This window comes from Salvelinus namaycush, chromosome 3, assembly GCF_016432855.1.
Source record: "Salvelinus namaycush isolate Seneca chromosome 3, SaNama_1.0, whole genome shotgun sequence".
Lineage (NCBI taxonomy): Eukaryota > Metazoa > Chordata > Actinopteri > Salmoniformes > Salmonidae > Salvelinus > Salvelinus namaycush.
The window spans coordinates 58,540,456-58,565,117 of NC_052309.1; the positions used below are offsets into that span (position 1 = coordinate 58,540,456).

At 42.9% G+C, this 24,662-nt stretch overlaps 1 protein-coding gene across 1 annotated transcript in view; it reads right to left on the bottom strand.

The window, feature by feature from the left end:
* The window catches only part of cramp1 (cramped chromatin regulator homolog 1), a 45,233-nt gene that overhangs the window by 15,163 nt on the left and 5,408 nt on the right, over positions 1–24,662 (bottom strand). Inside the window, exons 4-14 of the mRNA XM_038979895.1 lie at positions 12,507–12,660; positions 11,959–12,042; positions 11,554–11,602; positions 9,751–9,836; positions 9,369–9,492; positions 6,594–6,675; positions 5,183–6,334; positions 4,545–4,719; positions 4,173–4,336; positions 474–548; positions 271–352 (exon numbers count right to left, since the gene is read on the bottom strand). Of these exons, the coding sequence (XP_038835823.1) occupies positions 271–352; positions 474–548; positions 4,173–4,336; positions 4,545–4,719; positions 5,183–6,334; positions 6,594–6,675; positions 9,369–9,492; positions 9,751–9,836; positions 11,554–11,602; positions 11,959–12,042; positions 12,507–12,660 (2,227 nt within the window). The remainder of the gene's footprint in view (positions 1–270; positions 353–473; positions 549–4,172; positions 4,337–4,544; positions 4,720–5,182; positions 6,335–6,593; positions 6,676–9,368; positions 9,493–9,750; positions 9,837–11,553; positions 11,603–11,958; positions 12,043–12,506; positions 12,661–24,662) is intronic.

Genomic DNA, 24,662 nt, shown 5'->3' on the forward strand with positions numbered 1-24,662 from the left:
GTCAGTCAAGTCCAAACTATGGAGGTGAGTGTGGTTGAGTATTTCTAGCCCTGTTCAGATAGTTAGATAAAACATTTTTTGGCCCAAACACAGAATATTACTGCTCCCCAGTGCCTTTTATTCCTGCAGCATAATTACTAAAAAAATATGTTTTTCCGATACTTCAAACATTCCTACTTCCTTCCTGTGATTAGATAAGTAAAAGCATGTTTTCTAATTAATTTATATATTTTTAACTAGGTGTATGGGTTATGTTGACAGGTGGCATACCTGTGGCAGATGAGTTGGAGAGGATGGAGAAGGAGCAGACGTGTTGAGGAGTGTCTCCAGTGGTGCGGGGGAGCAGTGTTCTCTGAGGAGGAACAACAACAACAATTTCACATTAAAACATTCTGTTCAGATTTCAAGATGTCCTAAGAATAACTGTCAATTCAATAGGTGCACCAAACAATGGACTAAGATCAAAGACTTACCTGGACCACTAGGGGCTTTCGAAGTGGCCGGCTTCTGTTTTTCCTTTGTTTCGGCAAGAAAATGTCTGACTGCATCTGTAAGAGGCAGAGATGCAAATTGGTGAGGCCCCCCCCCAAAAATAAAAATAAATCTGAACTGCAAAGAAAAATGGGCCTTTTTCAGAATGAGGTTGTCGCAACACCAACATTTCCTAACGATATGATACCAGGCCAAGTATCACGATACCGAGTATAATCGTGACTGTAGAAAATAGCTGATTTGCGCATATCCAAAGGCCTACCTGTGATTGGGCAGGAGGAATGTAGTAAGGAATATAAAATGCATAATGATCTGCATTTTCATTGTGGCAGTAAGGGTTACACTCAGGTTAGGCCTATATGAAACCATCTTTAGTTTACAACTTTACACACATAGCCTACACTCTCTCACAATCATACCTCCCAACAGTTAGGCACCAAAAAGAACTTAACACCAGAAAAAAAGATAGATTTGATTCAGATTTAGCTTAGAATTACATTGATTAGGCCTATGCACCCTACCTTTGAAGCATCTCTTTGAGTAGGCTATCTATCCCTTTTCCATTTTTCTTGTACCATCCAAATGTGTGCATAGCCAAGGTACCATGTTGATATCTAACATTACTAAACAAGGTAATTTGTTATCAAACCAAACACTTGCGGCCCACAAGTAGTTTAAAAAGGGCCCACAACATGGTTTATAAAATGATGTAACATGTGCACCAATTCACGGTAGAAAAGGGTTTGGGCTAGAAACTTGTGGTATTAACTGTTGAAGACACAAGCGTGACGGTCACTGTACTCAGTTTTTCCTCTATGGCAGTGGCACTCAGAGGCTGCATGACATTGAAGTCTGACTGGCCTGCTTATTCTTACAGGCAAAATAAAGAGTCAGATCCATAAATATTTGGACATTGACCAAGTTATTATTGTAGCTGTCTACCACAGCATATTTGAATTGAAATTAAATTATGAATATGAGCTGAAAGTGCAGAATTACAGCTTTAATTTGACTGTATTTACATCCAAATCAGGTGAATGGTGTAGGAATTACAGCACTTTTTATATGTGGTCATCCCCTTTTTAAGGGACCAAAAGTAATTGGATAATTGGCTGCTCAGCTGTTCCATGGCCAGGTGTGTGTTATTCCCTCATTAGTTAATTTACAAGTAAGCAGATAACAGGTCTAGAGTTGATTTCAAGTGTGGCATTTGCCTTTAGAATCTGTTGCTGTTAATATTGAGATATGAAGTCCAAAGAGCATGCACTGCCAGTAAAGACCGCAAAATCATTAGGTGTGACCAAAACTATTTGGTACATTCTAAAAAAGAAAACACACTGGTGAGCTCAGGAACACCAAAAGGACAGGAAGGCCACGGAAAACAACTGTAGTGGATGACAGAATAATTATTTCCCTGGTGAAGAAAAACCACTTCACAACAGGTGGCCAGATCAAGAACACCCTCTAGGAGGTAGGCGTATCTGTGTCAAAGTCAACAGCCAAGACTTCACCAGAGTAAATACAGAGGGTTTACCACAAGATGTAAACCATTGCTACGCCTCAAAAACACGAAGACCAGTTTAGAGTTTGCCAAGATAAAAAAAAAAAAACGTATCTATGAAACATGGTGGAGGTAGTGTTATGGCGTGGGCATGTATGGCTGCCAATGGAACTGGCTACCTTGTATTTATATTGATGATGTGACTGCTGGCAAAAGCAGCAGGATGAATTCTGAAGTGTTTAGGGTTATATTATCTGTTCAGATTCAGCCAAATGCTTCAAAACTCATTGGACGGCGCTTCACAGTGCAGATAAACAATGACCTGAAGCATACCGCGAAAGCAACCCAACACCTTTTTAAGGCAAAGAAGTGGAATGTTCTGCAATGGCTAAGTCAATCACCTGACCTGAATCCAATTGAGCATGCATTTCACTTGCTGAAGGTAAAACACCTCAAGAACAAGCAGGAACTGAAGACAGCTGCAGTAAAGGCCTGGCAAAGCATCACCAGGGAAGAACCCCAGCATCTGGTGATATCTATGGGTTCCAGACCTCAGGCAGTCATTGACTGCAAAGGATGTATGATCATGTTAATTGCCCAATTACTTCTGAGCCACTATAATTGGTGGGTTACGTAAAAAAATGGTTGTAATTCCGACACTTGATTTTTTTTTTTTACACAAAACCCTTAAATTAAAGATGAAAGTCAACACTTAAATCACATCTTGATTGTTTCCTTTGAAATCCATTTTGGGGGCGTACAGAGCCAAAATTATGGAAATTGTGTCACTGTCCAAATACTTATGGACCTGACTGTACGTATGCACTTCACTTATGTAGCGAGCTGCTCCAATGATTAAACAAATGTAACATAAATCCCATCACTGTTTGCAAGACCCAGTTCGCCATCACAGTAAATAACATTTGAAAACTGATGGAGATGCGCCGAAAGAACGGATAGAGAGAAGCAGCTGAGTAAGCTAATGGCTGGTTAGGGGATGTGGCTGGCTGCTCACAGCTGTCACACGTGATATTGGATGAACAGTGGGAGAATCTCAGTTGCACACTCCTCGCATCCTCCCCTTCTCAAAACCCATTGGATGAGATAGCCAGATGTCTCTCCTAGGGCTGGGCAGTATACGGTATTTTACTATATTCCGGTATTGATGCACGGATCGGTTTGGGTTTTTACTTTACCTTCTATAACGGTATTTGAATGTTTAGTTTGTTAAATGTGATATGCTGTGTGTAACATCCATTTTATAGTTTACACCGCTTCTTGCGTCATCCCTCTCCACATGCCGCGTTCCACACAGACCTAGCCCTGCCCCGTCACTTAAGGAGCGCATTTGTTGTTGCATGACCACGAAGCTCTGTCAGGTTGGATGGGGAGCTTCGCTGCATAGGTATTTTTAGGTCTCTCCAGAGATGTTCGATCGGGCTCAAGTCCGGGCACTGGCTGGGCCACTGAAGGACATTCAGAAACTTGTCCTGAAGCCACTCCTACGTTGTCTTGGCTGTGTGCTTAGGGTCATTGTCCTGTTGGAAAGTGAACTTTCGCCCCAGTATTGGGGACATTCAATGCTGCAGACATTGTTTAGTACCCTTCCCCACAATCCTGTCTCGGAGCTCTATGGACAATTCCTTCGACCTCATGACTAGGTTTTTGCTCTGACATGCACTGTCAACTGTGGGAGCTTATATAGACAGGTGTGTGCCTTTCCAAATCATGTCCAATCAATTGAATTTACCACAGGTTGACTCCAATCAAGTGGTAGAAACATCAAGGACAATCAATGGAAACAGGACGCACCTGAGCAAAAATAGCAAACTGTTCGAATAAGGAATTTCTGTTTTAAATTTTTTAATACATTTGCAAGAATTTCCAAAAGCCTGTTTTTGCTTTGTCCTTATGGGGTATTGTGTGTAGATTGATGATAAAAAAAAATAATGTAAATGTATTCCATTTTAGAATAAGGCTGTAACATAATTTGGTAAAAGTCAAGCGGTCTGAATACTTTCCGAATGCACTATATCGAAAAATCTCCAAAAGTGACGAGTTTGCATCCCTGAAGAGGGAAAATAAAATGATTGGAAGGGATGAAGAGATATGGAGAGTCCAGCTTGTTTATTTTTCTGAGACAGACAAAATATGGAGAGAGTATGCAAAATGTCCTTACGCTGATGGAGTCGAGCTGTTGTCGGAAGGCGAGCTCGGCCTCCTTGTTGGGAGAGAACATGCGGGAGTGTCGGGAGCTGTTGGGGGGCAGGGTGGTGGGAACGGCAAACACCCCACCATCTGAGTCCCCCCCAGACACCAGCAGAGACCGCGGGAGGTTACGACCTGAGGGGTTCAAAACCAAGGTTACAGTTAATTAGTATTGGTGTATATGAGATGTCATACAAAGATACAGGTAAAAGACAAACACTACTTCAAGAATTGGTCCTCTGACCTAAAACTTTGGAGTTACTGAAGAACATTCGATAAGTGTATGTTGTGTGTGTGTGTGTGTGTGTACGCATTTGCTTGTGAGAGGAGTTTGGTAAGCTACCGGAGGATCCAGTGTTTGGTAACATCAGCTTTGTCGCTCGGACCCCCAGGGGCTGCGGTCGTCCACAGTTGGGGCTCCGTACCCCCACAGCCGTGGCCTTGCCTGGGGGGGTGGGGGACTGTTCCTCCTGGGATGGCTTTACCGGAGACGTGGCTGTGGAGCACAGCTCTGGGGCCTGAAGGAGAGGGGAGAGAGCATTAGAAGAAAACAAAATGACTTAAGGCTATTAAATTGCATAATCTGTTTACAAAGTCTCCTACAAAGTGTCTGCATTCCAATTCTCTACCCTTCTCCAGAAGTGTGCACTCGTTCCCTCCCCCTCATGCATTTAAATGTTTGGTCTAAGCATGGCTAGAGGGCGTTTCCACCATAATCCTCACACCAAAGACTTAGATGTCGATTATGGCAGCCCCCCACACCTCTCTGATTCAGAAGGGTTGGGTTAAATGCGAAAGACACATTTCAGTTGAATGCATTCAGTTGTACAACTGACTAGGTATCCCCCTTTCCCTTTCCAGTCGATTGCTTTTAAATCCATGAGGGAGAGTGCAGGAGTGCACACTTCGGACAAAGTGTAGAGAATTCGAATGTGGCCAGTGGCTATGAAGAATTTGCCTCAATAGGCGGTGTTGACTCACAGGTTTGGGGTTGACCTCTGATGACACCAGCCGGAGCAGACAGCGCAGGACGCGGTGGGTGGAGGGCGGGGGCAGGGGGTGTGGTGACTGTAGCTGTGGGCATGTCTGCCCTGGTCCCTGTAGCCCCTCGTCCCCCAGCTCCGGGACTGCAACAGCAGCCGGCTGCCACTCGTACTCCAGCTGCAGTTTCCCAGGTTTCCCCAGCATCAGGTACAGCTCTGCCAGAGTCACGTTGCTGTCTGACCCCCGCGAGCTCCAGCCCTCATCACAGATCCGCTGGGCCGACCGACCACAGGACACCGGGGTTGGTGTGCTGCCTCCTCCTCCACCAACCCCACCAGACTCTTCCTTTCCTGGGGCTGCTGCGCTACCCTGCCCCTGGTCTGGAGGGACGTCCTCCACCTGTCGCGGTGCCGGTGGAGGTGTGGTGGGAACCAGGGGGTCCAACAGGGGGAGGGAGTTCCTCTCTGGAGAGGCACTGTCACTGCCGTTAACCCCTGTGGTCCGCTCTTCAAACCTGTACGGAACAGTTGCAGAGCAAGAACTGCCCCCCTGGTCCTGAGAATTGGAGTCCCCATCTCCTCCCTTGGCCCCCAAGGCCTCCCCTACCCCTAGTCCTCCCCCCAGCCCCTTCTCCCGTTCCACCTGCCCCACGGCTACACCACCCTCCTGTTTCTGAGTCATAGACAACAGCAGCGAAGACGAAGAAGGAGGAAGTGGAGGTACAGGAGATGTTATCTGGTTCAGATTCTTGTGCTCTGGCCCTGCTCCCCCTCCCAACGTTCCTCCTTCAGGTGTGGATATGGGGGTCTCTCCCCCTACACGTCGAGCATCCCCAACACCACGTCCAGGTTTGGCCACGCCCCCACGGGGGAGGAGGAGGAGCGGGGCTCCCTGGATGCCCAGAATCTGGGCGGTGGGGATCAGCTCCTTGGGGCCAGGCCGGGGCTTGCCACTCTCCTGCCAGTGGACAGTGCAGGAGGCCTTGGAGTGGACCACACGGGCTACGCTGGGCAGGGGGGTCAAGGTGCTGGTCTCAGCTGGGTATAGGAACAGGTCCTCCTTGTCTGCTCTACAGGGGAGAGCAGGGCTGCCGTTACCACTGTGCTGCTGGGTTCCCCCTAACGCCTCGCGCTCCTGCAGGCTCTTCAGCTGAACACAGTACGGTCAAGGAGGGTCAGCAGAGATGTCAAACAAAAACAAGAATTGAGCATCAACTTGGCTAAATATTATCTGTTGATCTCTTGAAATACTATGGATCAGCTCATTTGAGACTTTTTACCAGCTGGTTGTGTCTGGTGCTAATTTCATGTGATTCTATACTCAACCAGACAAAAAAAATAATCAGTTAGGTTGTGGTCTAAGTGCTATAAGATGGACATGACATAAATGTTGTGATGTGGAAGGATACGATCCGCTGGTCCTGGACGGCCCACTTCTGTTTCAGGAACTCAATCAGGCTGGACACCTTCCTATGCAGCTCCACCACCATCCTACATCACCACACAGAAGAACAAACAATGTTAGAAAATACTTAATTTCTCAGCAAAGACAGCTCCTGTAGACAACACACACCTCAAACACTGACAGGGGCATGTTCAGCAGGACACAACCTAGCAAAACCCAACATGATAATGACAATATGCTTCATATAATGGACGTTATGTTTAGGGATCCAAACAATCAGGGTTGGGTGTCCCAGAAGCATAAAGATTGTTATGCCCATCTTGATAAAAAAAAAAATCTATTATTTATTCAAGGAAAACCCATTGAGACCAGGCTCTCATTCTCAAGGGTGCCCTGATCACGGTAATACAACAATCAAATGCAATGTGAAAGGAAAAAGCAATCAATACAAATGTAAAATTAAAATATAGCACAACCAAATTTGGGAAAAAGATACATTTAGCGCCGTCACGTATTACCGCCACACCAGCGGTCACAGGTCATGACCACAGTCAAATTCCACATGACCGTTTAGTCACGGTAATTAGGCTTCTCAAAGCTCTGATGCCGCATTAGTAACCTACCAAACTTGCTAACTGCTTGGTATTCAGCACAGTTGTCCCTCTAATCACTCTGACATCAATGCAAAATCAAATCACTTAATGAGAGTCTATGCTCATGTTGAGCAATATTTCTATAGGCTATGCAATTGCGTGAGAAAACAGAGTTTTGATAACCTCTATTAAAAAGAGGATACCATTACTTTCTATAGGCTAGGCCTACTATATTTATTTATTTATTAATTGTTCTAATAGTAAGCACATTGCTTCTCTTTACAACAGGAGTATAGCCTACCTCGTGGCATGAAAATGAACCACAGGAAAAGCATCACTATTCACAGCATTCACTATTTAACTGCATAGATGACATAAATTTTTTCCCCCTGCCCCAAGACAGGTGCATGATAATAGCCCATTCTAAATCAAAACAAATTTCACACATATAATTTAGTATATGTAAAGACAAGATTAAATTAAGAATAGTCTGATGGGTGGCAATATTATCACTTGTGAATGATGCGATGTGTGTGCAGTAAAGCAAGAAACAGCACGCCTTAAAAAAGAAAAAAAAGAAATCATTTCAACTCATAGTCGCACACATCATGTAGCCTAGCCCATTAGGCATATATGTTTGTGTCACAATTTAAGTGGACAAATAACTTAAAATTAAGAATAGTTACCCGCTTCACAATGGGTGTTTAGCCTAACTGGCATACATACACGCAGCACGTGAGTATCAAGTTTGGGGAAGATAATTTTCAAAATAGAAATGCACCTTTATGCATGTAATGCTTTTATTATAATTGCATTTGTGGTGATTTTTGAGAATGTCGTTTTCCCGCTAATTGATTGCATTTTGGAACATTCACGCTTACAGCCTACTGCAATGTGCACATATAATGTGAAGAAATAGCCTAATAGTTTATCAACATTTTAAGCTAAATGTTCTGATCTGTTGCGTCAGCCTCATTGCTTTTTTGAAGCTAGTGGTTGTATTAATTTGGGATCTATCGCATCCCACAACTTTCCCAGATTATGTTTGAAATACTTATTTATCGCACAGAATAGGTAAACTTTTGTACTATAGGGGATAGTAGATTGACATAGGCTGGTGCTTTTGCTGTTCGTTAGGACCAACTCATCTTGTTGGCTGACGAAAAGTAAATGTGGACAGTTCTTCCAACATCTTCAATATGCGCCTCGGAATTCGATAAGGACGCGCGCAGTTGCGTCCCCGACGAGTCGTTCTTCACTTGTAGCCTGTGAGAAGGACCCGATCACGTGACTGGCATTGACGAATAAGAATTTAGATATGAGAGGTGCTTCGGAGCACGAAGCCGGGAGAAGGGAATTATAATTATTATTTTCAGGCCAAGGGCACAACGACCACTGGCCAAAAAAGGTATGTCTTTTTTTAGGGGGCATTACGGCCACAAAAAGGGGATGCCGCCGGGAAATTTGAGGCACTATCAAGTGCTTGTCAAATTGTGAATGAGAGACTGATCAAGCGTATTCAGCCGGCGCAAAAAAACTAAGCAGAGCTCATGCCTTTTATGCAATTGTTTTTCAAATCATTAGTCGCATCATCATTAGAATGTATTAAAAATCAAAACATATAGCAGGACTTGTTTCTTTGTTAACAGCTCAACACAATAGCTGCATGTACACACCCTCCTATCGTTTGGAGAAAATATCCTTTTGATTTTATTTAGCTACGTTAAGCTGTACTCTTCATACTATAAAACAAAACAACGCCATGGATTTCATCAGTATGTTTCTTCGACGTTAAGTGTTGATCAATCCAAATGCCCAGACATGTATAGGCGGGAATCCGATCTACGCGAGAAACACTCAATGAAAAAATATGTAGTCCATCTGAAAGACTTAGAGAACATGCATTTAGTCTAGCCCGCATTATGTACAAGTTTTAAACCAACCAGTGCTTGTTGTAAGGCAACAAAGTCAGATTGCAGCTCAACACAACATCTACAGTTGGGGCAACAGCATGCATAACAGTATCGTCTGCATACAGATTAATATCACACGTTTCAACACAGTTTTATTTATATAAATATTCAAAGAGAACTGGTCCAATACTGACCTTGCGGTACACCTTTCGTATACAGGAAGATGTCACAAAAAAATATTCAGAAATGCCTTTATAGTCAGTTGACACTGACCTGAGGCGGGGATTATGGGCAAGACTCTGGACACGGGCCCAGGAGTGGTTGCTACGCGGCTGCAGCTCCACGGCAACCTTCAGAGGTAGACGCACAGGCTTCTGGTCTTCTTCATCACTCACTCCTAGAGAGAGTGAGTGAGAGGGAGGTGTAAAGGAAAGACGAATAAAATGTGTTCTCTCCGGTCCTAAGATGATCAGCATCATGACCACCACCACCATCACTTACTCTCCCCTACTCATACCGCCCCCTTCCCGAGTAATGCCATGAAAATCCATCCCCTCCTGCCCACATGCATGACTCAACGTCCCCATTCATACACTTCCTCCCTCTTCCTGCTGTGTGAGTGTCTGTCAATGTGTGTTTGTGCGTGTACACTCACCATCTGGGTCACATAGCCTCTTGAGCGCACGGCACATGGGAGCTTTAATGCGCAGGTTCCTGCCTTTAGAACGCACCGTGGTGGCCCTGGGAGAATAGAGCAGAAACATGAGATAATCGCAACAACAAAAAACTACACCAAAATGACAATTACACAATATCAACTATCTACACTGAACAAAAACTCAACATGTAAAGTGTTGATAATTCATCCACCTGACATGTGTGAAATATCAAGAAGCTGATTAAACAGCATGATCATTACACAGGTGCACCTTGTGCTGGGGGACAATAAAAGTCCACTAAAATGTCCAGTTCAGTCACAACAAAATGCCACAGATGTCTCAAGTTTTGAGGGAGTGTGCAGTTGGCATGCTGACTTCAGGAATGTCCACCAGAGCGGTTGCCAGAAACGTTAATGTTCATTTCTTTACCATAAGCTGCCTCCGTCATTTTAGAGAATTTGACAGTAAGGAAATCAGTTAATTTAAATAAATAAATTAGGCCCTAATCTATAGATTTCACATGCCTGGGCATGGGTGCAGCCATTGGTGGGCCTGCATAGGCCCACCCACTTGGGAGACAGGCCCAGCCAACGCAAGTGAAGAAGCAGGATGTGGAGGTTCTGGGCTGTCCTGATTACATGTAGTCTGCAGTTTTGAGGCCGGTTGGACATACTGCCAAATTCAATAAAACGAAGTTGGAGGCAGCTTATGGTAGAGAAATGAACATTCAATTCTCTGCCAACAGCTCTGGTGGACATTCCTGCAGTCAGCATGCCAATTGCAAGCTCCCTCAACTTCAGACATCTGTGGCATTGTGTTGTGTGACAAATCTGCACAACTTAGTGGCCTTTTCTTGACCCCAGCACAAGGTGCACCTGTGTAATAATCATGACGTTTAATCAGCTACTTGATATGCCACACCTGTCAGGTGGATGGATTATCTTGGCAAAGGAGAAAAGCTCAACTTTCCGCACAAAAATTTAGAGAAATACGGGGGGGTTTTTTGTATATGGAACATTTCTGGGATCTTTTATTTCAGCCCATGAAACCAACGCTTTACATGTTGTGTTTATATATTTTTTCAGTATATAGCCACACCGTACAGTTTATTAGCTAATCATGTTCACGAAAATGGCTCGATGCTACAGACAGTGAGTCATGTGGCCGTGGTTTGCTATATAAAGCAGGCAGACAGGCATCAAGTTACTGTTTGAACATTAAAATGGGAAAAGCGAGTGACATAAGCGACTGAGCGTGGTATGATCGTCTGTGCCAGGCACGCCGGATCCAGTATCTCAGAAAAGGCAGCCCTCATGGGCTTGTCATGCACGACAGTTTCCAGAGTTTCCCGAGAATGGTGGGACAAAAAACATTGACAGTGCCAGTCCCGATTCACGATTATTGTTGCATCATGCTGATGGCACAGTAAGGATTGGGAATCCATGGACCCATTCTTCCTGGTGTCAACAATACAGATTGGTGGCGGCAATGTACCGCCGTGCAATTTGTAGCAACTGCGCGATGCCATAGCATCAAAATGGACCAACATCCCTGTGGAACTTTTCCGACTTGTAGAACCCATGCCCCGAAGAATTCAAGCTGTTCTAGAGGCAAAGGAGGTACCGACCAGGTACTAGATGGGTGTACAGAATAAACGGGTGTATATAATGGTATATTTCAAATGTATAAACGATTTATAAACAAATCAACTACTTATAACCCTAAAGTCTTGGAGAAAACAGGTGGTATATTTCATAAAGCTGTGGTTACATTGTTATCATTTTTGGTCTCAGTCTTACCCCTGTTGGATGAGCTCGTTAAGCTTGGCCACGTTCTTATCGTCCATCACTATGAACAACAACAGAGTTAGAAAAGCTAGAGTGCGTACCTCCTTGCTCTTGCTTTGTGAAGGCAACACAAACATTAACATATCTAAAAATGTCTTCCAACAGGAGGTAGAAAAGCTATCTATCTTTGGACACAAGATTAACACAGACATAGTAACATTAATAACATAACATCCTTCATGACCTTCGCCACACTTAACTGTCCCTCATGAACCCGGCCCTGTCCAGCGCAACACTTAAATCAGCTCCATTGTGGCCAATCAGCCCCAGAAACAGAGCCAGACTGAGGCCAGTGTCAAACACACCATCCCAGACACAGACAGCCCCCCCACCACACACACACCCTGCTTGACTTACATCCTCCAACCTTCTTCCGGAGTTCAGCGTAGCAGATGAGACCATACAGCTCCTGAGAAGACTTCTTCAGCACACGGGAGTACACTATGGGACAGGAGGAACTGAGCATGTTATGGGATAAAAGTGAAAAGAAAACAACTGCAGCACACCAGTGATCTTGGGTGCTCCACAACCAATTTAAAGACGGGTCTCACACTGATGGTAAGATCAAAAGACAGTTTCGCTCTTGCACATTTAATGAGTTGGTTGCAGGTGTGTGTGTGTATCAAACATAATAGGATTCAAAAGAAGAAATGAAGGCAGATTGCAAACAACCTGCTTTATATGAAGACCAGTTGGCATTCTCAAGTTAAACTTTGCATACAGGTCGCAGGTAAAGTTTCACACTGATTTTGAAGGTCAATGTTTTAGTCAACAAACCGAAACACAGGCATAAAAAAAGAAAATAAGACTGTGTAAACAAGCAAGAGGTGAGTGGAGATTTCTATTTGAGAAATACGGAGAGAAGAGAGCGAAACAGAGAGACCGAGAGAGACAAGCTAGCTTACCGTTGGCGAAGTCGATGTGCTTGGAAATCTTGTGCCAGGTGCGGTAGTAGAAGTGTCGGACTTGTTCTTTGTTCTTCACCATGCTGGCTGGCTTCCCCTTCTTCTTATGCTTCAAAGCTATGTTCGTCTGGATCGCCTCAAAGTCCTTCCCATGCTACAGAGCCCAGCGAGAGAGAGCGAGACAGACACTATTAGAGATATGGAAGTTATGTTGCAGCAGGGGGCACTCTTCCCTCTGGTCTATGGGAAAACCCAGGACATAGTCTCGGTGGTCATTAAAAACCCCATGGCACTTACTGTAAGAGCAGGGGTGTTAACCCTTGTGTCCTGGCTAAATTCCCAACCTGGCCCCTTTCAAATCATGGCCACCTAATCATGCACTTGATTTCCAATTGGCATACAACACTCCTAACCTTTCCACCACAATAACTGATTTGTGGTGAGTGTTCCCGTCACAAAATCGTTGCAGTGTTACATGTGGTGGAACAGGTGTTTCCCCCCTTATAATGATAAGCACTGAGCACCTACTGTAGGTGGAAAGCTGCTTTATAAATGCAATCAATTATTATTAGTGGGGCTTGTGAAGAAACAGCCCCCACTTTAAATCTCCAACAAACGTCGACTTACTAGATATTGTAAGAATTATTTTGGACTTATAGTTATATTTTTTTATACAAAGCTACTCCTCTGACACTGTTTAAGCTAGAAACGGTGTTCAAACTTTAAAACGTGTAGACTAGTCTGGAATAGTTTGAGCTCTTTTAAAATATTAAAACTGCCATTTTTTGTCCTCCATCCACGTACGGGAATTACTCAGCATTCTGAAGGTTCCATTGTGATAGTCACTCCAAAAATTGCATTCTATTAACTGTAAACAAATGTAACTCGACACAAATCAGCTACTTTGACCACTTTCCCAACAACTAAGACAAAAAGCATCCTCTCCTCTGCTATTCTAATCTTAAAATCAAAAAATAATTATCTGCTACCGATCAAACTTAACAGCTGTTTAAAGGGAAACCTCGGGATTTTGGCAATGAGGCCCTTTATCTACTTCTCCAGAGTCAGATGAACTTGTGGATACCATTTGTATGTCTCTGCGTGCAGTTTGACTTTAGTGTTTGCATTTAGCCTGCATGTCATGGAACTTCTGAAAGTACAGACCCATCCTGCAAAAGGCGCAACGAACACTGAAAGGATGTTTCTATACATCTCCCACTCTTTGACCTGCGTCCACTCCGGATGCACACCCTCACAATTGGCCTTCAAACGAGTTACAACTCTGTCCACACGCACTGGTACGACACTCTTGGCTCCTCTTCCCGCCACTGTAGCCACATCAAAGTAAATGCACAAACTGCATTTTGAATGCCTTCAGGGACCAGCACCTGCAGATTAGCATAGAAAAATCCCCATATAAATCTGTAGGTTTAAGGTAGAGACATCAGGTTGTTTGCATTGGATGTCTCAAATCCTCCGCATCCGTTGATGTCGCACTTACGCATCTGCGGTGAAAGGTAAGAGCGGTGTTCGTCAGACCATGAGACATCTCAAATACCGGTCTTCTCACAAAATAGTCTGCAGGGTCCAAACGTTTATGACCCCTCTATGGAAAGACGAGACTCTCAAACACGTAAATGTCGGTTGTTTTGCTCTAGGAAGCCCAAAGGCCTCAAGAAACGAATGAAGATCCACCGGTACAAGTTGGGGAAAAAATTGGAATGGAAGTACAGTACCAGTCAAAAGGTTGGACACTCCTACTCATTCAAGGGTTTTTAGTCGTACCATTTTCTACAATGTAGAATAATAGTGAAGAAATCAAAACTATGAACACATGGAATCATGTAGTAACCAAAACATTTTTTTTTTAATCTAAATATATTTTATATAAGATTCTAAGTAGCCACCCTCTCCCATGATGACAGCTTTGCATTCTCTCAACCAGCTTCATGAGGTAGTCACCTGGAATGCATTTCAATCAACAGGTGTGCCTTGTTAAAAAGTAAATTCTTAATGTGTTTGAGCCAATCAGTTGTGTTGTGACAAGGTAGGGGTGGTATACAGAAGATATCCCTATTTGGTAAAAGACCAAGTCCATATTATGGCAAGAACAGCTCAAATAAGCAAAGAGAAACAACAGTCCATCATTGCTTTGAAAGTTCCTTCAAGTGCAGTCACAAAAACCATCAAGTGCCATGATGAAACCACAGGAAAGGAAGACCCAGAGTTACCTCTGCTGCAGATAAGTTCAATAGAGTTAACTGGACCTCAGATTGCAGCACAAATAAATATTTCACAGAGTTCAAGTAACAGACATCAACATCAATTGTTCAGAGGAGACTGCGTGAATCAGGCCTTCATGGTCGTACTGCTGTAAAGAAACCACTATTTAATAACACCAATATGAAGTGACTTGGGTCAAGAAACACAAGCAATGGACATTAGCTTGGTGGAAATATGGAGTGCTGCATCAGATGACCTGGCCTCCACAATAAGGCTGGGGCGATATGGCAAATAAAATACACATATACAGTGATAATTTTTCATTTGATAACGATAATTATCACGATATTAATCAAATAATGTTTACAAGGGTCATTTCTGCTTCAGAATAAGAATGCCTAAACAAACCAAAGGCTTTAATGTTTCGTATTTTATTTCACCAGTTATGGCCAGTATATAACAAGTTCTCTTTTACAACTGCAACCTGGCCAAGACAAAGCATAGCAGTGCGACAAAAACAGTTAAACAAATGTACAGTCAATAACACAAAAGAAAAATAGAAAAGCCTACGTACAGTGTGTGCAAATGTAGAAGAGTAGGGAGTTAGGCAATAAATAGCCCATAGAGGCAAAAATAATTACAATTTAGCATTAATACTGGAGTGATATATGTGCAGATGATGTGCAAGTAGAGATACAGGTGTGCAAAAAGAGCAAGAAATAATATGGGGATGAGGTAGTCGGGTGTGCCATTTACAGATTGGCTGTGTACAGGTACAGTGATCGGTAAGCTGCTCTGACAGCTGATGCTTAAAGTTAGTGAGGGAGATATGCATCTCCAGCTTTAGTGATTCTTGCAATTCGTTCCAGTCATTGGCAGCAGAGAACTGTAAGGAGAGGCGGCCAAAGGGAGTGTTTGCTGTGGGTATGACCAGTGCAATATACCTGCTGGAGCGCGTGCTACGGGTGGGTGTTGCTATGGTGACCAGTGAGCTGAGAAGTCTTTGCTAGGTAAAGCACCGCCTTATAGATGACCTGGAGCCAGTGGATTTGGCGACAAATATGAAGTGAGGACCAGCCAACGACAGCATAAAGGTAGCAGAGGTGGGTAGTATATGGAGCTTTGGTGACAAAACGGATGGCACTGTGATAGACTGCATCCAATTTCCTGAATAGAGTGTTGGAGGCTATTTTGTAAATGACATCGCCAAAGTCAAGGATCAGTAGGATAGTCAGTTTTACGAAGGTATGTTTAGCAGCGTGAGTGAAGGAGGCTTTGTTGCGAAATAGGAAGCCGATTCTAGATTTAATTTTGGATTGGAGATGCTTAATGTGAGTCTGGAAGGAGAGTTTACAGTCTAACCAGACACCTATTTGTAGTTGTCCACATATTCTAAGTCAGAACCGTCCAGGGTAGTGAGAGATGCTAGTCGGGCGGGAGAGAGCGGGCAGCAATCGGTTGAAGAGCATGCACTTCATTTCACTAGCATTTAAAAGCAGTTGGAGGCCACGGAAGGAGTGTTGTATGACGTTGAAGCACACTTGGAGGTTTGTTTGCACAGTGTCCAAAGAAGGGCCAGAAGTATACAGAATGTTATCGTCTGCATAGAGGTGGATCAGAGAATCACCAGCAGCAAGAACGACATCATTGATATATACAGAGAAAAGAGTCAGCCCGAGATTTACACCCTGTGGCACCCCCATACAGACCGCCAGAGGTCCGGACAACAGGCCCTCAGAGTTCAGTTAGTCAAATCGATCTGAGAAGCAGGTAGTCATTTGAGAAGCCAAGGCTATTGATTCTGCCGATGAGAATGCAGTGATTGACAGAGTCGTAAGCCTTGGCCAGGTTGATGAAGACGGCTGCACTGTACTTTCGTTTATCGATAGAGGTTATGATATTGTTTAGGACCTTGAGCGTGGCCGAGGTTCACCCATGACCAGCTCGAAATCCAGATGGCAGTGGAGAAGGAACGGTGGGATTCGAAATGGTCGGTGATCTGTTTGTTAACTTGGCTTTCGAAGATTTTAGAAAGGCAGGACAGGATGGATATACAGTTGAAGTCTGAAGATTACATACACTTAGGTTGGAGGCATTCAAATAAATTTTTCAACCACAACACAAATTTTTTGTTAACAAATTAAAGTTTTGACGAGTCGGTTAGGACATCTACTTTGTGCATCACACAAGTCATTTTACCAACAATTGTTAACAGACAGATTATTTCACTTATTTGTGAAATTGCATCACAATTCCAGTGGGTCAGAAGTTTACATACACTAAGTTGACTGTGCCTTTAAACAGCTTGGAATATTCCAGAAAATGTCATGGCTTTAGAAACTTCTGATTGACTCAAATGATGTCAATTAGCCTATTGGAGGTGTACCTGTATCTCAAGCCCTACTTCAAACACAGTGCCTCTTTGCTTGACCTAATGGGAAAATAAAAAAGAAATCAGCCAAGACTTCAGAAAAAAAGTTGTAGACCTCCACAAGTCTGGTTCATCCTTGGGAGCAATTTCCAAACGCCTGAAGGTACCACGTTCATCTGTACAAACAATAGTATGCATGTATAAACACCATGGGACCACGCAGCCGTCATACCGCTCAGGAAGGAGATGCGTTCTGTCTCCTAGAGATGAACGTACTTGGTGCGAAAAGTGCAAATCAATCCCAGAACAACAGCAAAGGACCTTGTGAAGATGCTGGAGGAAACAGGTACAAAAGTATCTATATCCACAGTAAAACGAGTCCTATATCGACATAACCTGAAAGGCTGCTCAGCAAGGAAGAAGCGACTGCTCCAAAACAGCCATAAAAAATGCCTGACTACGGTTTGCAACTGCACATGGGGACAAAGATCGTACTTTTTGGAGGAATGTCCTCTGGTCTGATCAAGCAAAAATAGAACTGTTTGGCCATAATGACCATCATTATGTTTGGAGGAAAAAGGGGGAGGCTTGCAAGCCAAATCACACCATCCCAACTGTGAAGCACAGGGGTGGCAGCATCATGTTGTGGGGGTGCTTTGCTGCAGGAGAGACTGGTGCACTTCACAAAATAGATGGCATCATATGGGAGGAAAAGTATGTGGATATATTGAAGCAACATCTCAAGACATCAGTCAGGAAGTTAAAGCTTGGTCGCAAATGGGTCTTCCAAATGGACAACGACCCCAAGCATACTTCCAAAGTTGTGGCAAAATGGCTTAAGGACAACAAGGTCAAGCTATTGAAGTGTTCATCACAAAGCCCTGACCTCAATCCTATAGAAAATGTGTGGGCAGAACTGAAAAACTTATGTGAGCAAGGAGGCCTACAAACCTGACTCAGTTACACCAGCTCTGTCAGGAGGAAGGGCCAGAATTCACCCAACTTATTGTGGGAGGCTTGTGGAAGGCTACCCAAAACATTTGACCCAAGTTAACTTCTTGACGCACGGATCCCTTTAGCGGGATCATTTTCGTAAAACAACCGCTGAATTGCAGAGCGCCAAATAATAATAAAAAATAATAATAATATTTATTTTCATGAAATCACAAGTGAAATATACCAAAACACAGCTTAGCTTGTTGTTAATCCACCTATCGTGTCAGATTTTGAAAATATGCGTTACAGCGAAAGCAATCCAAGCGTTTGTGATCACTAGACAAAACAGTAAGAACACCTAGCAGCCATGTAGAATGGTCACGAAAGCCAAAAAAGCAATAAAATGAATCGCTTATCTTTGATGATCTTCGGATGATTGCACTCACGAGACTCCCAGTTACACAATAAATGTTCCTTTTGTTCGATAAAGATTTGTTTTTTTATATCAAAATAACCTCCATTTGTTTGGCGCGTTATGTTCAGTATTCCACAGCAAGTCATCAAGGCTTGACGAAAATTCCATATAGTATACGTAAAGGTCGTAAAAACATGTCAAACGTTTTTAATAATCAATCCTCAGGTTGTTTTTAACATCAATAATATTTCAACCGGACTGTAAACTATTCAATACTGGAGAGAAAGAAAATGTCGAGGAACGAGTGTCTGGCGCAACAACTAATGGAGGGACATCCGCCTATCCACTGACACGTTTTGATAAATCTCGCTCATTTTTTCAAAATAAAAGCTTGAAACTATGTCTAAAGACTGTTCACACCCCGAGGAAGCCACAGGAAAAGGAATCTGGTTGATATCCCTTTAAAAATGGACGAAAGGCAGGCAATGGAAGAGTGATTTTTCAAAATAGAAGTCACTTCCGGGTTGGATTTCCTCCGGTTTTCGCCTGCAAAATCAGTTCTGTTATACTCACAGACAATATTTTGACAGTTTTGGAAACTTTAGAGTGTTTTCTATCCTACTCTGTCAATTATATGCATATTCTAGCATCTGGACCTGAGAAATAGGCAGCTTACAATGGGAACGTTATTTTTCCAAACATAAAAATTCTGCGGCTAATAATTTTAGAAAGATAGGGTCCAGATTGTCTAGCCCAGCTGATTTGTAGGGATCCAGATTTTGCAGCTCTTTCAGAACATCAGCTGATTGGATTTGGATGAAGGAGAAGCGGGGGGATTATCGTAGATTTAAAATCGGTAGTGACAGTGTTTCCTATCCTCAGTGCAGCGGGCAGCTGGGAGGAGGTGCTGTTATTCTCCATGGACTTTACAGTGACCCAAAACTTTTTGGAATTTGTGCTACAGGAAGCAAAATTCTGTTTGAAAAAGCTAGCCTTTGCTTTCCTAACTGACTGAGTATATTGGTTCCTGACTTCCCTGAAGAGTTGCATATCGCGGGGGCTATTTGATGCTAAAGGAGAAGGCCACAGGATGTTTTTGTGCTGGTCAAGGGCAGTCAAGTCTGGGGTGAACCAAGGGCCATATCTGTTCTTAGTTTAAAAAAAATATATATATATATATATTGGGGCATGCTTATTTAAGATGGAGAGGAAAGCACTTTTGAAGAGCAACCAGACATCCTCTATTGATGGGATGAGGTCAATAAACTTCCAGGATACCCGCGCCAGGTCGGTTAGAAAGGCCTGCTCGCTGAAGTGTTTTAGGGAGCGTTTGACAGCGATGAGGGATGGTCGTTTAACAGCGGACCCATTACGCACCCAGGCAATGAGACAGTGATCGCAGAAAACCTGGTTGAAGAAAGCAGAGGTGAATTTAGAGCGCAAGGGGATCGGGATGATATCTATGGGGGTGCCCATGGTTACGGATTTAGGGTTGTACCTGGTAGGTTCCTTGAGAATTTGTGTGAGATTGAGGGCATCTATCTTAGATTATAGTACGGCTGAGGTGTTAAGCATGTCCCAGTTTAGGTCACCTAACAGTACGAACTCTGAAAATAGATGGGGGGGGGGGGGGGGGCGATCAATTCACATATGGTGTCCAGGGCACAGCTGGGGGCTGAAGGAGGTCTATAACAAGCAGCAACGCTAAGATACTTGTTTCTGGAAAGGTGGATTTAAAAAAAGTAGAAGCTCGAATTGTTTGGGCACAGACGTGGATAGTATGACAGAACTCTGCAGGCTCTCTCTACAATTGATTGCAACTCCGCCCCCTTTGGAAGTTCTATCTTGTCGGAAAATGTTCTAGTTAGAAATGTCAGGATTTTTGGTGGCCTTCCTAAGCCAGGATTCAGACACGGCTATGACATCCGGGTTGGCGGAGTGTGCTAAAACAGTGAATAAAACAAACTTAGGGAGGAGGCTTCTAATGTTAACATTTTTTCCCCTACTGTGTTATTGACTTGTTTATTGTTTACTCCATGTGTAACTCTGTGTTGTTGTCTGTTCACACTGCTATGCTTTATCTTGGCCAGGTCGCAGTTGTAAATGAGAACTTGTTCTCAACTAGCCTACCTGGTTAAATAAAGGTGAAAAAAAAAATAATAATAATTAAAAAACATGCATGAAACCAATGCTTTTACGGTTACAGAAGTCAACAAATGAGAGCGCCTGTGGACACACAGGGCCTGGGTTAACCTCTACATCACCAGAGGAACAGAGGAGGAGTAGGATAAGAGTACGGCTAAAGGCTAAAAGAACTGGTCGTCTAGTGGTTTCGGAACAGAGAGTAAAAGGCGGCAGGTATCTGGGCACGGAAGGATAGATTCAAGGCATAATGTACAGACAAGGGTATGGTAGGATGTGAGTACAGTGGAGGTTAGTTCTAGTTGTCTCTAGAAGCACCATTTAAGCTAGGTGCGGTCACCGCATGTGTGGGGGGTGGAACAACAGGGCTAGCTAAGGCATATTGAGCAGGGCTTGAGGCTCTACAGTGAAATAAGACAAAGATTACTAACCAAAACAGCAATAGACAAGGCATATTGACATTAGGGAGAGGCATGTGTAGCCGAGTAATCATAGGGTGATTCAGACCGCTAGCAGGCCGGGGCTAGCAGATGGGCCTCCGGGGGACGTTGCAACGGGGGAGCCTGTTGAAACCCCCTCGGACGGTAACGTCGGCAGTCCAGTCGTGATGGATCGGCGGGGGTCCGTGTTGGCAGCAAAGAGTCCAGGCCAATTGGCAAAAGAGGTAATTGAAGCCCAGGGATTATCTGATGGATTTCTTCAGTTAGCTGGGAGATGGGCCTAGCTCGAGGCTAACTGGCACTCGCTTCGGGACAGAGACATAAGCTAGGAGTAGCCACTCAGATAGCAGAAATCTGACACAGCGGTTGCATTAATAGCCTCTTTCAGCTAGGGGGCAGAATTTTTATGTTTGGAAAAATAACGTTCCCATTGTAAGCTGCCTATTTCTCAGGTCCAGATGCTAGAATATGCATATAATTGACAGAGTAGGATAGAAAACACTCTGAGTATAACAGAACTGATTTTGCAGGCGAAAACCTGAGGAAATCCAACCCAGAAGTGCCTTTTATTTGGAAAAATCCCTGTTCCGTTGCCTGCCCCTCCATTTAAAGGGGTATCAACCAGATTCCTTTTCCAACGGCTTCCTCAGGCTGTGACCAGGCTTTAGACATAGTTTCAAGCTTTTATTTTGAAAAAATGAGCGAGATTTTTCAAAACGAGTCAGGTGTCCTTTGATTAGTTCCTGGGCGCGAGAGATGTAGCTCGACATTTTCTTTCTCTGTAGTATTGAATAGGTTACCGTCCGGTTGAAATATTATCGATTATGTATGTTAAAAACAACCTGAGGATTGATTATAAAAAACGTTTGACATGTTTCTACGAACATTTCGGATACTTTTTGGAATTTGTCTGCCTTTCAGGACCGGAACGAGCCTGTGGTTTTCTGAACATGACGCGCAAACCAAATGGCGGTTTTTGGTTATAAAACAAATCTTTATAGAACAAAAATAACATTTATTGTGTAACTGGGAGTCTAGTGAGTGCAAACATCCGAAGATTATCAAAGGTAAGCGATTAATTTTATTGCTTTTCTGACTTTCGTGACCAAGCTAATTTGAGGCTAGCTGTTCTTACTGTTTTGTCTAGTGATTGATAAACTCACAAACGCTTGGATTGCTTTCGCTGTAAAGCATATTTTCCAAATCTGACACGATAGGTGGATTAACAACAAGTTACGCTGTGTTTTGGTATATTTCACTTGTGATTTCATGATTATAAATATTTTATTTTTATTTTGCGCTCTGCAATTCAGCGGTTGTTTACAAAAATGAGCCCGCTAAAGGGATCCGTGCGGCAGGAAGTTAAGGAGAAGTGGATTTAAAGTTCCATGCATAACACTTGTATCTTTTAGCAAGGTTTATTATGAGTATTTCTGTAAATTAATGTGGCTCTCTGCAAAATCACCGGGTGTTTTGGAAGCAAAACATTACTGACCATAACACGCCAATGTAAACTGAGATTTTTGGATATAAATATGAACTTTATCGAACAAAACATACATGTATTGTGTAACAAGAAGTCCTATGAGTGTCATCTGATGAAGATCAAAGGTTAGTGATTAATTTTCTCCATTTCTGCTTTTTGGGACTCCTCTCTTAGGCTGGAAAAATGGCTGTGTTTTTCTGTGACTAGGTGCTGACCTAACATAAATCGCATGGTATGCTTTCGTCGTAAAGCCTTTTTGAAATCGGACACTGTGGTGGGATTAACAACAAGTTTATCTTTAAAATTGTGTAAAATATGTGTATGTTTGAGGAATTGTAATTATGAGATTTCTGTTTGAATTTGGCACCCTGCACTGGCTGTTGTCATCGATCCCGTTAACGGGATCTCAGCCGTAAGAAGTTAACTTCTTGTCAATAGGGGGGCGCCATTTCGACTTTGTAAAAATTCGTTCCCAAATTAAACTGCCTCGTACTCAATTCTTGCTCGTACAATATGCATATTATTATTACTATTGGATAGAAAACACTCTAGTTTCTAAAACCGTTTGAATTATTTCTCTGAGTGAAACAGTACTCATTCTGCAGCACACTTCCTGTCAAGGAGTGAGATTTCTGAAATCGAGGTCTCTGTTCTAGGATCAGTTTATAAATTCCCATGTAAGCTATGGGGCTACATGCACTGCATACGCCTTCCTCTAGATGTCAGTAAGCGGTGAGAATTTGAATGGAGTGGATTGCACCATCTGGGGCACTATAAAAGCTTTTGGAACGGAAGGTCCGTTCTTTTCAACGGGGCGCCTGGCGCAGGAGGGACATCACAATGGCGTCCTGAAAAGCTTTCGTTTTAGCAGTTCTATATCTCCGGCTATGATTTAATTTGATTTTTGTCTTAAAAACTTCATACGGTAGTTAATTTACACCGACTTATAGCAGTTTATATCAGTTTATTGCGATTTTCTGGAATTTCTTTGTCACACGCTATCGCTAGTTGGACACCTCTCCGGCACATGGCTAGCGTTAGCTGCTATTTCTACAGGAGAAGAGGACATCTTTCAACCAAAAGACGATTGTTCTGGAGAAAGGACACCTTGCCCAAGATTCTGATGGAAGCTCGTCAAATAGTAAGAAGTCTTTATGCTGTTAATTCGTATTTATGTTGACAAATGTTAAACAATAATTCCGCCATGAATTTCGGTGCGGTCTCGCTTTAGCGCACGCTGTATGCGCAGTAACGTTAATTTTAAAAATCTAACACAGCGGTTGCATTAAGAACTAATGTATCTTTCATTTGCTGTCCAACCTGTATTTTTTAGTCAAGTTTATGAATAGCTATCGATTAGATTAGGTGCCTCTCCAAGATGGTGCCGGACAGATTGCTTGAAGTTTTGGCCACTAATCACATTGTATAACCACGATTTGTGCCGCTACATATGCACATTTACGAACAAACCCTATATGCATTGTGTAATATGATGTTACAGGACTGTCATCTGAGGAAGTTTATGAAGGTTAGTCAAATTATATATCTTTTGCTTGCTTGTTACGATCGCTAACCTTTGCTGCTGGTAAATGGTGTTGTGTTTCTGGCTATTGTGGTAAGCTAATATAATGCTATATTGTGTTTTCGCTGTAAAACACTTAGAAAATCTGAAATATTGGCTGGATTCACAAGATGTTTGTCTTTCATTGCTGTACGCTGTGTATTTTTCAGAAATGTTTTATGATGAGTATTTAGGTAATTCACGTTGCTCTCTGTAGTTATTCTAGTCGCTTTGGTGAGAGTTGTGATGGTGGCTGCAATGGTAAACTATGATTTATACCTGAAATATGCACATTTTTCTAACAAAACATATGCTATACAATAAATATGTTATCAGACTGTCATCTGATGAAGTTGTTTCTTGGTTAGTGGCTATTTATATCTTTATTTGGTCGAATGTGATAGCTACTGATGCAGTAAAAAAATGGTGGAGTAAAAAAAGTGGTGTCTTTTGCTAACGTGGTTAGCTAATAGATTTACATATTGTGTCTTCCCTGTAAAACATTAAAAAAAATCAGAAATGATGGCTGGATTCACAAGATGTGTATCTTTCATCTGGTGTCTTGGACTTGTGATTTAATGA